Source organism: Giraffa tippelskirchi, chromosome 2 (assembly GCF_054371585.1).
Source record: "Giraffa tippelskirchi isolate mGirTip1 chromosome 2, T2T-mGirTip1v1.2.pri, whole genome shotgun sequence".
In the NCBI taxonomy this organism is placed as follows: domain Eukaryota; kingdom Metazoa; phylum Chordata; class Mammalia; order Artiodactyla; family Giraffidae; genus Giraffa; species Giraffa tippelskirchi.
In genome coordinates, this window is record NC_137276.1 from 120,955,086 (window position 1) to 120,971,148 (window position 16,063).

A 16,063-nucleotide genomic window follows, 5' to 3' on the forward strand; every position below is an offset into this window, starting at 1 on the left:
TCCCATCTCTCATCGAAAACAAGACCAGGAGCTGACTGTGGCTCAGATCATGAACTCCTTGAAAAATTCAGACTTAAATAGAAGACGGCAGGGAAAACCACTAGGCTATTCTGGTATGACCTAAATCAAATCCCGTATGATAATACAGCGTAAGTGACAAATAGATTCAAGGTATTAGATCTGATAGAGTGCCTGAAGAACTATGGATGGAGGTTCGTAACATTGTACAGGAGGCCATGATCAAAACCATCCCCAAGAAAAAGATACATGAAATGGCAAAACGGTTGTATGAGGAGGCCTTACAAATAGCTGAGAAAAGAGGAGAAGCTAAAAGCAAAGGAGAAAAGGAAAAATACATCCATCTGAAAGCAGAGTTTCAAAGAATAGCAAGGAGAGATAAGAAACCCTTCCAAAGTGAAAAGAGTAAAGAAATAGAGGAAATAATAGAGTGGGAAAGACCAGCGATCTCTTCAAGAAAATTAGAGATACCAAGGGAATATTTCATGCAAAGATGGGCACAATAAAGGACAGAAACTGTATGTCCCTAACAGAAGCAGAAAATATTAAGAAGAGGTGGCAAGAATACACAGAAGAACTATATAAAAAGGATCTTTATGACCCAGATAACCATGATAGTGTGATCACTCACCTAGAGCCAGACATCTTGGAGTGCGAAGTCAAGGGGGCCTTAGGAAGCATCACTATGATCAAAGCTAGTGGAGGTGACAGAATTTCAGCTGAGCTTTTTCAAATTCTAAAAGATGATGCTGTGAATGTGCTGCACTCAATATGCCAACAAATTTGGAAAACTCAGCAGTGGCCACGGGACTGGAAAAGGTCGGCTTTCATTCCAATCCCAAAGAAAGGCAGTGCCAAAGGATGTTTAAACTGCCGCACAATTGCACTCATCTCACATGCTAGCAACCCCACTCCAGTACTCTTGCCTAGAAAATCCCATGGACGGAGGAGCCTGGTAGGCTGCAGTCCATGGGGTTGCTAAGAGTCGGATACGACTGAGCAACTTCACTTTCACTTTTCCCTTTCATGCACTGGAGAAGGAAATGGCAACCCACTCCAGTATTCTTGCCTGGAGAATCCCAGGGACGGCGGAGCCTGGTGGGCTGCCGTCTGTGGGGTCGCACAGAGTCGGACACGACTGAAGCAACTTAGCAGCAGCAGTAGCAGCACATGCTAGCAAAGTAATGCTCAAAATTCTCGAAGGCAGGCCTCAACAGTATATGAACCTTGAACTCCCAGATGTTCAAGCTGGATTTAAAAAAGGCAGAGGAACCAGAGATCAAATTGCCAAATCCCTTGGATCAAGAGAATTCCAGAAAAACATCCACTTTTGCTTCATTGACTGCGCTAAAGACTTTGACTTGTGGGTTACAACAAACTGTAGAAGATTCAACAAGAGATGGGAATTCCAGACCACCTTCACTCTTGGCCACTGTTACTTCTACCCTTATTCTCCTTCCCACCCCCTCCCCTGCCCCCTTAAAGCCGTATCAGATCATAGTGGGCTACTTTGAAACGTTTTTTTTTTTAATTTGTTTTTGGTTGCACTGGGTCTTTATTGCTTTGTGTGGACATCCTTTGGTTTTGAGTGGGGGCTACTCTCATTGCAGAGCACTGGCTCTTGGTCCACAGACATCAATAGTTGTGCACATAGGCTCAGTCATTGTGGTGCATGCGCTTTAGTTGCTCCACAGCATGTGGAATCTTCCCAGACCAGGGATTGAACCTGTGTCCCATGCATTGGCAGGTGAGTTTTTATCCACTGCACCACCAGGGAAGTCCCATAGTACATTACTTTTTATCAGTGTGGAATAGTCTTTTTTTTTTTTTACTTCATGAAACGCTAGATTTTTCTTTGTAGTCAAGTATTTCAGGAAAACATTAAGAATTATATAATAGCTTTATTGAGATATAATTTTTACTATTTTGCAGTTCATTTAAGTGTACAATTAGAAGTTTTTCATGTGTTTACAGAGTTGTGAAACCATCATTATTGAATTCTCTTATCACCTTGAAAGGAATCTTGTAACCATCAGCAGTCACTCCGCATTTCCCCTCAATCCCCCTCAGCCCTGTAGATTTGCCTATTCTGGACATTTCATCTAATTGGAATCATTACTTATGTGGTTCTTTGAAACAGGTTTCTTTCAGTTATACAGTATGATGTTTTCAATGTTCGTGCATGTTGTAGTGTGTTTCAGTAGTTCATGACATTGTATAGCTGAGTGGTATTCCATTCTATACATAGAAACTATTTTATTTTGTGAACGTGAGAGTTGGACCATAAAGAAGGCTGAGAGCTGAAAAATTGATGCTTTCCTACTGTGGTGCTGGAGAAGACTCTTGAGAGTCCCTTGGACAGCAAGAAATTCAAACCAGTCAATCCTAAAGGAAATCAACCCTGAATATTCATTGGAAGGATTCATGCTGAAGTTGACTCTCCAGTACTTTGGCCACATGATGTGAAGAGGTGACTCATTAGAACAGACCCTGATGTTGGGAAAGATTGATAGCAAAAGGAGAATGGGGTAACAGGATGAGATTGTTTGGCATAACTGACTCCATGGATGTGAGTTTGAACAAACTCTGGGAGATATTGAAGGCCAGGGAAGCCTGGCATGCTGTAGTCCATGGGATCACAAAGTTGGACGCAGCTTAGTGACTGAACAGCAACAAAATTTACTTATCAGTTGATGGACATTTGAGTTGCTTTCACTTTTTGGCTCATATGAGCCATGCTGCTACGAATGTGTACAGATCTTTGTGTGGACATGTGTTTTCATTTCTCTTGGGTTTATGACTACTTGTGGACTTTGGGTTACATGATAACTCTGTGTCCAACCCTTTGAGAAATTGCTGAACCATTTTCCACAGTAGCTACATTATTTTACATTCCCACCAGCAATGTATGGGGAGCCTAGTTTTGACACATCCTTACCAAAAAGTCGGTATTGTCCATCTTGTACTATCCTGTTGTTTCACTGAGTTGTGTTGAACTCGTACTACCCCACCAGGCCAGAATACTGGAGTGGGTTGCCATTTCCTACTCCAGGTGATCTTTCTGACCCAGGGATCAAACCCGTGTCCCACGTCTCTTGCATCTCCTGCCCTGGCAGACAGATTCTTTACAATTGCGCCAGCTGGGTAGCCTCTGTAAGTGTCCTAGTGGTGCCTTATTGTGGTTTTGATTTGCATTTCTCTGGTGGCTAATAATGTTGAGCATGTTTTCATGAGCTTATCGATCATTTGTCTATATTCTTTGGAGAAATGTCTATTTAGCTCCTTTACCCATTCAAAAAAATGGATTATTAATCGCTTTATTATTGAGTTGTAATCATTCATTATATACTCTTGATCCAAGTCCCTTATCAGATAAATGATTTGCAGATGTTTTCTTCCCATTTATGAGTTGTCTTTTCACTTTGTTGATGGTATCCTTTGATCAAGAAAGCATTTTAACAACAGAAAATGAAAAAAAATCTTTCAGCCTTTTTTATTGGGAGTTCACGAGTGTATGTATAGGGCTTCCCACGTAGCTCATTAGGTAAAGAATCTGCCTGCAATGTGGGAGACCTGGGTTCGATTCCTGGGTTGGGAAGATGCCCTGTGGAAGAAAATGGCAACCCACTCCAGTGTTCATGGGAGAATCCCATTGACAGGAGCCTGGCAGTCTATAGTCCATGGGGTTGCAAGAGTCAGACACGACTTAATGCTATCTTTCTTTCAAGTGGAGTGTGCACCATCTTGTGTATATTGAACTTCTTTCCTTCCCATCTCACCCCCCTCCCCACTCTCCCATCAGTCTGTACCAGGCAGGTTTGCACCTAAGTTGGGCTAGTTAAATCCTCTATATCCTGCAGTTTTGAGAAGCAGTCTATTCCTCCCATGGGCAAGCAAGAACCATTTATTGTAGTGGGATAGCTTCAGGGAGAAGGTTTGAGGATGTAGGTTTTTCCATTGAGGAGCCTGTCATCTTTGACTTTAAGTCCGAATTCCAGTGGGTCACTTTAAAGATGTGCACCTTCATCTCTTGACTTGGCTGGAGTTTTTACAAAGCAGTCTTTGTTGCATCTGTTTTACGTAGTGGGTTCCCACTCATTCTGATAAAAGGAAAAAATGTAGTAAGGAAAATGAGCTTTCACAAAATTAAAGGACATATATAATATTTTATATGTATGTGTATATATTGTGTATGTGTATAAGTTTTATATTTATACTTATATTTAATGGAAGTTCACTAAAAAGAATGAAAAGTTTTGTATTTTCATAGGCCTTTTGTAGCATGCTGACTAACAGATGTATAAAGACCAAGTGCGTTAGAGAGGGAACTTGGTGTATTCCCTACAGTGGTGTTTGAAACCTTCTGGGTCTGCCATGATAGGTTTAAAATAGAAAACGGAGATGTTTTTATGAAGATTTGGGAGACAATGATTGGGAAGGAACTTGATTTAGTAGCTTAATTTTGAGAGGACCTTGATGAAAGTGAAAGAGGAGAGTGAAAAAGTTGGCTTAAAGCTCAACGTTCAGAAAACTAAGATCATGGCATCTGGTCCCATCACTTCATGGGAAATAGATGGGGAAACAGTGGAAACAGTGTCAGACTTTATTTTTTTGGGCTCCAAAATCACTGCTGATGGTGATTGCAGCCATGAAATTAAAAGACGCTTACTCCTTGGAAGGAAGGTTATGGCCAACCTAGATAGCATATTTAAAAGCAGAGACATTACTTTGCCAACAAAAGTCCGTCTAGTCAAGGCTATGCTTTTTCCAGTGGTCATGTATGGATGTGAGAGTTGGACGGTGAAGAAAGCTGAGCACTGTAGAATTGATGCTTTTGAACTGTGGTGTTGGAGAAGACTCTTGAGAGTCCCTTGGACTGCAAGGAGATCCAATCAATCCATCCTAAAAGAGATCAATCCTGGGTGTTCATTGGAAGGACTGATGTTGAAGCTGAAACTCCAATACTTTGGTCACCTCATGCGAAGAGCTGACTCATTGGAAAAGACCCTGATGTTGGGAAGGATTGGGGGCAGGAGGAGAAGGGGACGACAGAGGATGAGATGGTTGGATGGCATCACTGACTCGATGGACATGGGTTTGGGTAGACTCCGGGAGTTGGTGATGGACAGGAAGGCCTGGCGTGCTGCAATTCATGGGGTCGCAAAGAGTTGGACACGACTGAGCGACTGAACTGAACTGAACTATAGTGTATTGATTGAAGTCAGTACTTAGGTCTTGAGTATGTAAGGCATGGGGATGAAAGATGGAGGGAATGCTAAAACGTCAGTTAGAGAGTGTGATCCCTGCCAGGTGGGGGTTTGGTGTCCAGAGACTTGAGAAGGCTATGTGAGAGATGTGACTCACGTGAGATTTGAACTGGGCCCACGTACGAACACAGGTGACCGGGGAAGGTCCTGTCAACAGAGCATCATAGACGTGAGAGAGAGAAACACCCTGAGCCCGCAGAGCAGATAATGTATTTGAAATGATTTTCATTCCCAGCGAAGGAGTTTGACCTTAATTCATTAAGGACTGCAGATCCATTGAAGGTTTTGGAACCATGGAATTGACATCGATTGATTCCATGAACAGTTACCTAGAGTGTTAGGTTAGGCGTTGCAGCTCAGCTGGGGTGGAAGCAGTGTGGGAGAGGATAGCTGACAGCGACAGTCAAGGCTAACCTTTCGTTTCCCTTCTAAAAACGTTTCATCCCAATAATAGTACTGATGATGATGATGGTGCCCACTTATTGGTCAACTTCTGTGATGCATGCACTGTGTGAAGTAACTACCTGGGTAGTTACTGAGCTCTGTTGTAGGGATGAGGTTGAGATTGAGTGGAGGCCGGGTGCCTTGCTCATGGCTCAGGGGTGGAACTAGGATGTGGACTCAGGGCCGACCTCTGCCAAGGATCATTCTGCTGGTAACCCTAAGTGTGGCCCTCTATTGCTTCTCTGCAGTGTCACACTGCCAAGACACCTTCTCCGTGAGCGTTGTTGCATTTGGGGTGCTCTGTGTTTGCCCCCAGGGTGAATGCTTGTCCTCTGCTGAGCTCCCAGTTCTCTTAGTAATACTGCAACTATTCCAGGCCCTAGGGGGTCATTTTTAATGTAACTTGACATGTCTCTGTTCTCCCCTATTATGTATTGTATTTATCAATTTGCATATTTTCATGTACTGGAGTGGAGCATCTCACACCTGCTGTGTCCTTCTGGTTTGCCTGTGTGACCTTGAGTTGTGCCTACAGCTCCTGGGTTGGTTAAATGATAGACTATCGTAGGGTGAACTGCATGGCCTCTGAGACCCCTCCTGTTTGGGGGTTAGGCATCAACAAAAAACAGTGGCTACAGGATGCTAGGGAGAGCAGTGTCAGAAGGATGAGTCGGTCATTCTTTTTAATACTGACCCCGACCCCACTCTCAGTAATACTTATGTTCGTAAGCTTTCTAATAATCTGACTTCATGGCCTTGAGTTCTACTTGATATCAGCGAACTAAAGATGTGGCCATAGCCTTAGAGTTTTAGAACTGGTGCACTTTCAAAGCAGCTTCCTTCATCACTTTCTGCATCCTTTCTACCTTTGAAACCTCCCCACCTCCCTCTCCCAACCATCTTCCTTAAGATCTCTAGCCATTCCTGTTTTCTTGGTAGCACTTAGAACTGAGTCCCCATTGCAGACCAGTTAAACCAGAATCTGATGGGATGGGGCTGAAGATACTGGCATTTGGTAAAAGCACCCCCGTGATGGCATTTGCATGCAGGCCTGAGAATCACTGTGTTTCTTGCCACTGCTGCCCTTATTTCTCTCTTAATGACCAGTCCTAACTCAGCTTGAGAGGGGTTCAGTTCAGTTCAGTCGCTCAGTGGTGTCCGACTCTTTGTGACCCCATGAATTGCAGCGCGCCAGGCCTCTCTGTCCATCACCAACTCCCGGAGTCTACCCAAACCCATGAGAGGGGTTAGTGAATCCTAATAATTTTAAAGAGTACAATACTTGTGGCCATTTTTTATTTTTTGTTTTTAATTTTTAATGAAAATTTTATGTGCATCCTAATTTTTATACTAGTTCACACTAGACTATCTTAGGGCCCAGATCTCCAAATCCGTCTCATTGATATGGTAGCTTAACATCAGTTAAATACGGTAAAGTTAAAATATATGACCAAGAGGTCTATATTTGAATTCTGTTTGAATTTTTAAAGGTATTCAAATTGTAGAGTAATATATTGAGCAATTTTTAAAAAAAGATGCGTGTATGTTTAATATAAACAGTCAAGCACACAAGAAGGAAAAAACCTGAAAAGATATAAAGCTATTAAATGATTGAGATTTTTTTCTAGGCATATTCACATTAAAAATTTTCTATAGTGAGCGTGTGTTTCTTCCATATTTTAATACAAACAATCTTGAAAGGAAAATATACCCGAGACAAAGTAGGGGGTGTGTGAATATGTGTGTTATTTTTAGCTCTTGAGGCTAAACTATTCTGAGTATTGAGAATAGTACCATACTGAGAGTGAGTTAATAGCAAGGCTTGGCACACAAAAGCTAGGATTTGGATGCTTGTTATTTTTGTTTTTGCTTATTATAGCTAAGCTAAACTTGTCTCATCTGATGGTTGGCATTTTGCTTTGTTGAACAAGTGAGAGTCATGAGATGATTAGTCCGTAACAGGGGCACCAGAAACTGATGACACTAATAATTTATTGTTTAGTTTTAATGACGATGGCATAATTTTAATGATAATATCTGATGTTGATGGTGCTTTCTGACAAACGATTATGCTAGGAACAGAATGTTGACCTAGTGTCTGTTCATCTTTTGGCATTGGCTGATTACTGAAGCAATGCTTACTTAACATGTGCATTTGAATTTCAATTTTAAATAAGACACAATTAGAATAAGTAGTTTCAACCAAAACCTAACAATAGTTATCTCCAGGTTCTATTGTCAAGTAATGTTAGTAGTGCTTAAAAAATAAAAACAAAACACTCAATTTCTAACAGATGTTTACTTCTACTCTTATTTTTGTTAGACTATGTTCCTTTAAAATTGAGAAGGTTGGAGAACCTATTGCTGAAATAATGAGAAAACAGCATTGTGTGGTGATGTTTCAGGAGGACGATTTCTTCCGAAATGCTGTTTCACTAATCCTTTGGGAAATTTGGCTGTGAGCGTGCAATTATTACATTTTTATCCACAGAATGGGCTAAAGTTGGCACCATATCCCTCATGGTTGCCAAAGGCAACACATTGATTTAATTTGTGCCCCTGTGGCAGATACTTTTGAGTAATTTTAGTGTTTGTTTTTTTTTTTATGCTCCATTTTCTGTTTCCTTCCCAGCCTCTTACCTTTTGTTGCTCACAGTTCTTTCTGGCTGAGTCCTGAGGCATCTTGTGTTGGTTGGGAAGAGCAGAGTGATCGAAGGCCCAGATGGTTGTCCGAGGTGGCCACTCTGGTGTCCCTGGCAGGGGTGGGGGTTGGGCAGTGCAGGTGGGGAGAATGGTCTGTGGAATTGGCCAGTCCTCCTACAGATGGACAGAAACAGAGCACCCCTTAATTAGGCATGTTTGAACCATGCCCTGGAGCCTGAAAAATGTACCCCAAGAGAACTGCATTTGGGGAATTTTGAATTTTTTTGGAGTAGAACTGTGATTTTTTAAAAAATTTGTTTTAAAAAAGTTTTATTGAAGTATAGTTGATTTACAATGTTGTTAATTTCTGTGTACAACATAGTGACTCAGTTATTTATATATGAAGTGTTAGTCATTCAGTTGTTTCTGACCCTTTGTGACCCCATGGACTGTAGCCTGCCAGACTCCTCTGTCCATGAATTCTTCAGGCAAGAATACTGGAGTGGGTTGCCATTCCCATCTCCATGGGGTATTCCCGACCCAGGAATCAAACCCAGGTCTCATGCATTGCAGGTGGATTCTTTACTGTCTGAGCTACTGGGAAAGCTCCCCCCTATATCTATATCTCTATCTATATCTACACACACACACACCCCCCTATATCTCCTATCTATATCTACACACACACACACACACACACACTCTTTTCCATTATGGTTTATCACAGGATATTGAATATAGTTCCCTGTACTATACAGTAGGACCTTGTTTATCCATTCTGTATATATAGTAGTTTGCTTCTGGTAATCCCAAACTCCTAATACATCCCTTCCCCACCTACCCCCTCCTCTTTGGCAGCCACAAGTCTGTTGTCTGTGTCCTGAATTATGGTTCTTGAATTACTCACCTCCACTGTTCTATTTCCTGTTTGTGCCTCTGATATTTTTAATTTAGATGTGGACACCTCTTCTTCTGGGTTTGGGGTCACAGAGGCAGAAGGGGAGAGCTGGCCAACGTCATTGCTGGACCATGGGGCAGCCATGTTACACTAGTGCACAATACTTAACAGCTTTGGCATGGTCGTACTTTTCTGAACAGTGCTTATATATGTTAGCCAAAGCCATTTTTGTGTAATAGATTTTTGTTTTAAAAGTACACTCTTAAGATAACCAGAAAAAGAGAGGAAAAGTAGTTTCTTACATTCATTGTATCTGGAAATGGCTTCTTTTTTTAAAAAAAATGCAGAGTGGACGCAAATATCTACCAGGTATCTTCGAGAGCAGTTGGCCAAGATTTCCGACTTCTACCACCTGGCTTCCAGTGCGGGCGATGGCCCTGTCCCTGTGCCACCCGACGTGGAGCAGGCCATGAGGCAGTGGGAGTATAATGAAAAGCTGGCATTCCACATGTTCCAGGTAAGCTTCCTACGAAACTCAAGACTGAGAGCAAATTCCTTACACTTTAGTTTTTTGGGGGCATTACATTATATCATCATATGAACTAGTGCCTTCAAAGAAAGCCATCCAACATAACTCTAAATTTGTATTAAAGGTAACACCTTTGCCCGGAGATGACAGCTTCCTATTATACATATTGATTGCCAACATTCAGTGATGTCAGCTCTTTTAATGCCATTAATTGGCTTATAATGGCACTATTAAATGTAATCCTCCCAAGCCATTTAACTTTGCAGAAATTGGAGATATTTATTCAAAGAATTTTTTATGCTGATGCTTCCTGTCTTATAGTAGATCTTCTTTGGAGCTTAGTTATTCTGTGGAAAGGTCATCTTAATTTTGTTTGGCTGCAGTTTAAAATATGGTTGAGAGGATGGGTAAGACGTTGAGGACTGATTAAAACTCCCATCCTGAGACACTGATGTACATCATACTGACCAGAAGATGGCACTTGTGCTGTTATTTGCCTCAGTCTTGACTCTTGGTGAGAAGGAAGGACAAATGTATTCACCTGAAGTTGTGTTATCAGCATAGACTTTTATGACCTGTTATGGTGATGGGGTGGGTGGGTAGAAAGGTTGTGTAGTTTCTAAATTTCTATGCTTAGAACTTTAATTATAATTTCTAGGTGGTAAGCAACTTTTTCTAAGAGCTCAAAGTAGGAAACAGCCTGGTTCTTTGGGAGGTAGCTTTTTAGTTTTAAATAAGTAAAAAAAAAAATGCTTACAAATCCTAGTTTCATTTAGCAGAGGAATCCTTTGCTGCCTGCTCTGAGCTTTTATTGAGCTGAGGATTTAGCCTGCATCTTTGAAAAAGTGTCTCTAAGCATGCTTAGTATTTTTGAATGATTATTTTTTAGGAACATGGAAATCAGTATCGCCTTTATAGGAAGCAGTTAGGTTCTAAACTGATGAATCTAACTTTAATCTTAACATTTAAAAGTTCATTATATATTAATTCATTGTAATCTGAAATTTGAAACTGACTGGAGTGTATGTGTGTGCAGACATTCATGTGCAGAAATAAGGGTACAGGTGCATAACAAAAGCATCTTGAGGATGAACATTATGTCATCCTTGGAAGTCATCTTTATGAAGTTTCTCTCTTTTTTTGAACCTTGCGTTCAGCATCTCTTAACCCTTAATGCAAAGTTCCATTTTATTTATTTCTTTAACATGAAGTTTACTTTATTGGTCTGATAATTTTAAATTGTACTTTCTCCTGTAGCTAAACTGTTAGCTGAAACATTTTAAAAATTAGAAATCAGCCATAAGGGGAATTCTCTGGTGGTCCAATGGATAGGACTCCCTGTTTTCACTGCCAGGACACAAGTTTGATCCCTGGTTGGGGAACTAAGATCCCTTGGTGTGGACAAAAAAAGAAAAGAAATTAGCAATAAGTGAATACTTTGATATCATGAATGTGGTGTCACTGTAATGTTTTAAATATAGAAACAATAATTTAGCAGTATATTTTTAAATGAATTGTCAAAAATCATGGTAGTGGACTGCTGGTTATATGGTCCATAGATATATCAGAGTTGCTAGGAACAAAGTAGGGTTTCATTTTAACTACTAAGATTGTTACCAGAATGACCATAGAAGTTTCAGTGACTTTCCTAGAAAACATAACTTTTTGTTTCTATCTTTGTTTGTTTGTTTTGCATTTTATTGGAATATAATTCTTTACAATGTTTTGTTTCTACAGTATAACAAGTGAATCAGCTTTACACACACACACACAGATATATATATATTTCCCTTCTTTTTTGTATTTCTTTCCCATTTAGGTCATTTGTTTCTATCTTGACTCTTTTATGATGTGAATCATAATATAAAGCTGTAATATGACATTAAATATATGTGTTCGTAGAATGTCATAAAGAAGTACATATTTATATGTGTGTGTGTTATATATATATATACATATAAGAAGGCAATAGATGAAAACGTTAACAGTGCTTATCTTAAGGGGGGCTATACCAACCCTGTGGAACATTTTGGAAATTTTTGGGCATGTTGTCTTTAGTGTAGTTATGTTAGAAGTTTATATGTCATTTTATTAAAAATTCCTTTCATTTCTTATAGGCCATTATATTGATTTTTAAAGTTATATTTTGTAGGTGGGTTATGGTATCTGAAATTCCTTTTAGGATAGTGAAAGAGGCTGCTAGAGGGCCTTGGATCTGATGGGGTTTTCAGCCTCTTTTGGAGATGATGGTATGGTAGGTGCTTTTGTTCTTTGTAATGATCAACATTGGCCAAGTTTCCTCCTGTGAGTATGAGTTCATCAGTTCGGTTCAGTCGCTTAGTCGTGTCCGACTCTTTTGGACCCCATGGACTGCAGCATGCCAGTGTACTATGAATTCTTAGTACACTGAAATCTAGCCAGGCACTTGACATGCCCTGGGAATCTGAATGCTTCCAAATTTTCTTTCTTGTAGGAATTAATTTTTATCAATTTGGAATGAGGCAGATATGCAGAAACAACCAAAAAAAAAAAAACCTCCAAACCAACTGTGCAAAATAACACCAGTTATTTTCTTTCTTTAGAATTTGAACTTTCATCAGTGAGACTGTTTTGCAACAAGGAAAACAATAGTAAAATTACACTTACACATAAAGATAAGAGTGGTTTTTTTTTTTTGAATTTTAGTTGGTTTTGCTTTAACATCATTGGTGTAATTTTTCTCTGTTCATTTAAGGAAGGAATGCTGGAAAAGCACGAATATTTGACATGGATCTTGGATGTGTTAGAAAAGATCAGACCAATGGATGATGATCTTCTTAAACTCTTATTACCACTAATGCTGCAGGTATAGTACATGTAATCATGAGGCAGTTGATTTTATGGGCAAGGAATGAGTCTGTTAAGAATGAAGAGGTAAGTAGAGGTGGCTTTTTTGAAATGGAAGGAGGAAAGATCTTGATGCTACAACACTTGAAGTAGTAAGAGGCTTTTGTGTAAGTTGTAAAGGTCACTTGTACCAGTCATGTGTCCCTCAAGTATTCTCACTCACATGAATTTCTCTCATCCCTGAGCTGAGCAAACAGCTCTCTAAATACTGTCTCCTTCACATAGATTTCTGTGAAAACAAAACCTGCTATCTCTGTTTAGGGATATAGAGGATCTCCAACATTCTTTTAATATTCTTTGAGCCCCTGGAGGTGGGATCATCCTATATTCATGATTGTCCTAAGATGTGTTAAAATTTAGGCTATCTGGATGAAATTTATTTAAAGAAAAATTCCTGGAAAAGTAATTAATATATTTGACAACTCAGGCAATATGAAAGAGTGTCCAGTGAAATGTAGCCAGTGCCTTCCAGAGACCACACCATTCTAGTGATCTGTGTCTTCCCCAAGACGTCTGTACCGGTGCTGCCCGCTCTAGTAGCTGCTAGCCAGCCGTGACTCGTGAGCCCTTGAAATGTGACAAGTTCACATTGTGATGTGCTCTTTGTTTAAAGTGCCCACCAGTCTTCAGACCTGGTATGGAAAAAGGGGTATATAATACCTCACTAATACTTTTGTGTTGATAGCATGTTGAAATGATAGCATTTTAGATTTAGGTATAGTGGGCCAAATAAAATACATCTTTCTTTTAATTTTACCTGTGTGTGTGTTTTTTCCCCCCAATGGATACTGGAAAATTTAAAATTACATGTGTGGCTTGCATTATATTTCTGTTGGACAGCACTGGTCTGTATTAGTACTTCTGAAAGCTTTTGTTTTTGTTTGTAATGATGAGAAGCCTGTATTATAATAGTTATCTCACCAAGTAGCCTGAGACGTGACTGAAGGCTGGTGTCCTTGTGTTCCTCAGTATTCAGATGAGTTTGTCCAGTCGGCCTACCTGTCCCGTCGTCTCGCCTATTTCTGTGCCCGGCGTCTGGCGTTGCTGCTGAGCGACAGCCCCAGCCTCCTTGCTGCCCACTCGCCCCATGTGATAATAGGCCCAAACAGCTCGAGCATTGGGGCCCCCAGCCCCGGCCCCCCTGGTCCTGGCATGAGCCCTGTGCAGCTGGCCTTCTCCGACTTTCTTTCCTGTGCACAGCACGGCCCCCTGGTTTATGGACTTAGTTGTATGTTGCAGGTAAGTCCTCAGCCCTTCCTGCTTTATGTCCACATTCTGTGCAGCAAACAGTGGACTTGGGGGTGATGCTTCAACTCTCACGTCACAACTCTAGTTTTATCCTAGTCTAAATAACTGATAGATAGAAGTTTCCTGTTCTTGTATCCCTGTGTTGGATCACAACGCGAGAGGATTCATTGCTTCTGTCTAGATGGCTATCATAGTTCTTTATTGGGGCTGTTCTATGATTAAAAAATTGTTCAGAGAACTCATGGAATAAGTCAGCTGTGTTACTGTTCTTTGGGGAAGACAGTTTCTCCATGTAGCATTATGTAGCTTCCTCAGTCTGCAGCTTGAGATGGTTGCCTTCTCGCTCTGTTTAAGATCCGAATAGTTTTCTCAGACTATCTTTAGCTACCCAGCATCATTGCTTGTGTGGTTCAGGAGCATGTCAGCCTCTGGGCCAGTGCTACCAAGAGTGAGATACAGCCCTGTCCTAGACCTGGGAGCTCACAGGTCAGTGTTCAGGTCACAATTCTTGGGTTTCTAATGTGACATGCTCTTTAGTAAAGGGCTATGAGTTTCCATGTGCTGAGATGAGGGAAGGTTGGTGGAGGGATGCTCAGGGGGCTGATTTGAGAAGTGGAACTTCTAGTTCAACCTAGATTTCAGGGAGGTTTTCTGAAGGAAGTGGTCTGGTCTAGTACTTATCATACTGGTTTAAAAAGAAACCAGATAAACAAGGTGTAGACTGTTCTTGGCAGAGGGAACAGCATGGAGAAAGGCCCGGAGGGTTGATGAGTCATCTTGTGGGCAGGTTGGCTTTCTTGAAACATAAAGTGTGAAATGTGTTGGGGGTCAGGGGTAGAAGACCACCTGTGTGCCTTGTAATTAGGATGTCATTGGGAGGTTTTATGCAGGGAGTTTTATGGACAGTGTATGGTTTGTTAGATTGTTTTGGCCACAGTAGAGGGAAGGTCTTTGGGAGTGGGGAGGGTGGGTGGGGAGAGAGACAAGGAAAAAAATCAGTTTGGGTGAGTCTGTGTAAGTTCGGTTTTGGACTGTCTTATCTCCAATTGATATGTTCAAGAGATGGTTGCATGTCTGATTCTGAAGACGGGGAGAGACCACAGACCAGGGGTATGGATTTGGGCCACTTAGGGCTACTTGGCTGGTGAAGACCTGGAGAGGGAGCAATCTCCCAAAGAGTTAGTAGTGAAGAGTGAGGTGGGAGAGGATTGTTACAGAAACAAAGATGATGAGACTATTATGGTCATAATCCAGTTGTAATGAATTATGACTAGGTACTCTTCTGAGATGTAGGTATATTGCATCATTTAGTTCTCAGAATCATCCTATGAGAAAGGAGCCAATATCATTCCTGTAACAGGAATAATGATGGTGGCACAGGTCACACAGCAAGTAAGAGGTGAACCTGGAAATCGCACCCAGTTGGGACTCAGAGTTCACACTCTTAGCCACCATGTGGAACTGCCTCTGTGGGTACTGCAGGAGGTTTCGAGAGGAGTGAGTAGTGCGCAGTGCCCAGGTGATTGGGGAGGTCTGATAAGGAAATAACTGAGACTGACATGGTGGTTGAGATGGTCAGTGAATGATAGTGAGGAGTCATGTGAAGGTGTGCGTTGAGGAGCGTTGGAGATTTGAGAATCATTCCTGTGAAGGGAAGAGAGTTTGGTGCTAGGTGAGTGGAGATTTTTAAAAAAAAATTTTGCTTTTTGATGGGCAAGCCTGAATGTATTCCTAAGCTAAGGGTACACTGGTAGAGGGGAGTCTGAGACTAGGAGCAGAGGACTATTGGATGGATCGGTGCCCTGGATACCGGAGGCCTTGGAATTAAGAACACAGGGAACTAATTCCCCATGGGCAGGAGACGAGAAGAGGAAGGCAGTGGGGTGTGCACCAGTGAAGACCAATGCTCCTGCTGGTGGGCTTCAGGGCCTGAGTTTCATATATGCCATCTGGTTTCCATGAAGACGTCTCCTGGGTCTCAGAGTCTAGTTTTTTAATAATCAACTTTGCATTTTAGAAGGGAAATACTGCCTTCATTCTCTGAGCTGGTGTAGTTGAATGGCACAAGAGCAGAGTGGGGAAGACGCCTTCTGGAATCATTACCGCCCTAACTGGGGCCTCTGCTCCGCC

The 16,063-nt window shown here is 41.2% G+C and overlaps 1 protein-coding gene and 1 long non-coding RNA gene across 30 annotated transcripts in view; one reads left to right on the plus strand and one right to left on the minus strand.

Annotated features, from left to right (window-relative positions):
• MED12L (mediator complex subunit 12L) overlaps positions 1-16,063 on the plus strand; it is a 364,359-nt gene that overhangs the window by 71,738 nt on the left and 276,558 nt on the right. For 20 of the 27 annotated variants that reach the window (XR_014076860.1, XR_014076861.1, XR_014076862.1 and 17 more), the window contains 3 exons: positions 9,618-9,787; positions 12,534-12,644; positions 13,655-13,924. Coding sequence is in view for 22 of the 27 variants with exons in the window: in XM_081570462.1 (XP_081426588.1) it covers positions 9,618-9,787; positions 12,534-12,644; positions 13,655-13,924 (551 nt within the window). In the remaining 5 variants the exon portion in view is untranslated. The remainder of the gene's footprint in view (positions 1-9,617; positions 9,788-12,533; positions 12,645-13,654; positions 13,925-16,063) is intronic. The other 7 variants (XM_081570470.1, XM_081570471.1, XM_081570472.1 and 4 more) reach the window with 1 other exon arrangement.
• Positions 3,905-14,386, minus strand: LOC145538455 (uncharacterized). Of its 3 annotated transcripts, none has more exons than XR_014076868.1 (4): positions 13,607-14,386; positions 8,370-8,546; positions 5,383-5,432; positions 3,905-4,118 (listed from the first exon to the last, which is right to left on the minus strand). It is a non-coding gene; the product is annotated as an uncharacterized LOC145538455 (long non-coding RNA). The 3 variants fall into 3 exon arrangements; XR_014076866.1 differs by lacking the exon at positions 13,607-14,386 and adding an exon at positions 9,573-9,811; XR_014076867.1 differs by lacking the exon at positions 5,383-5,432.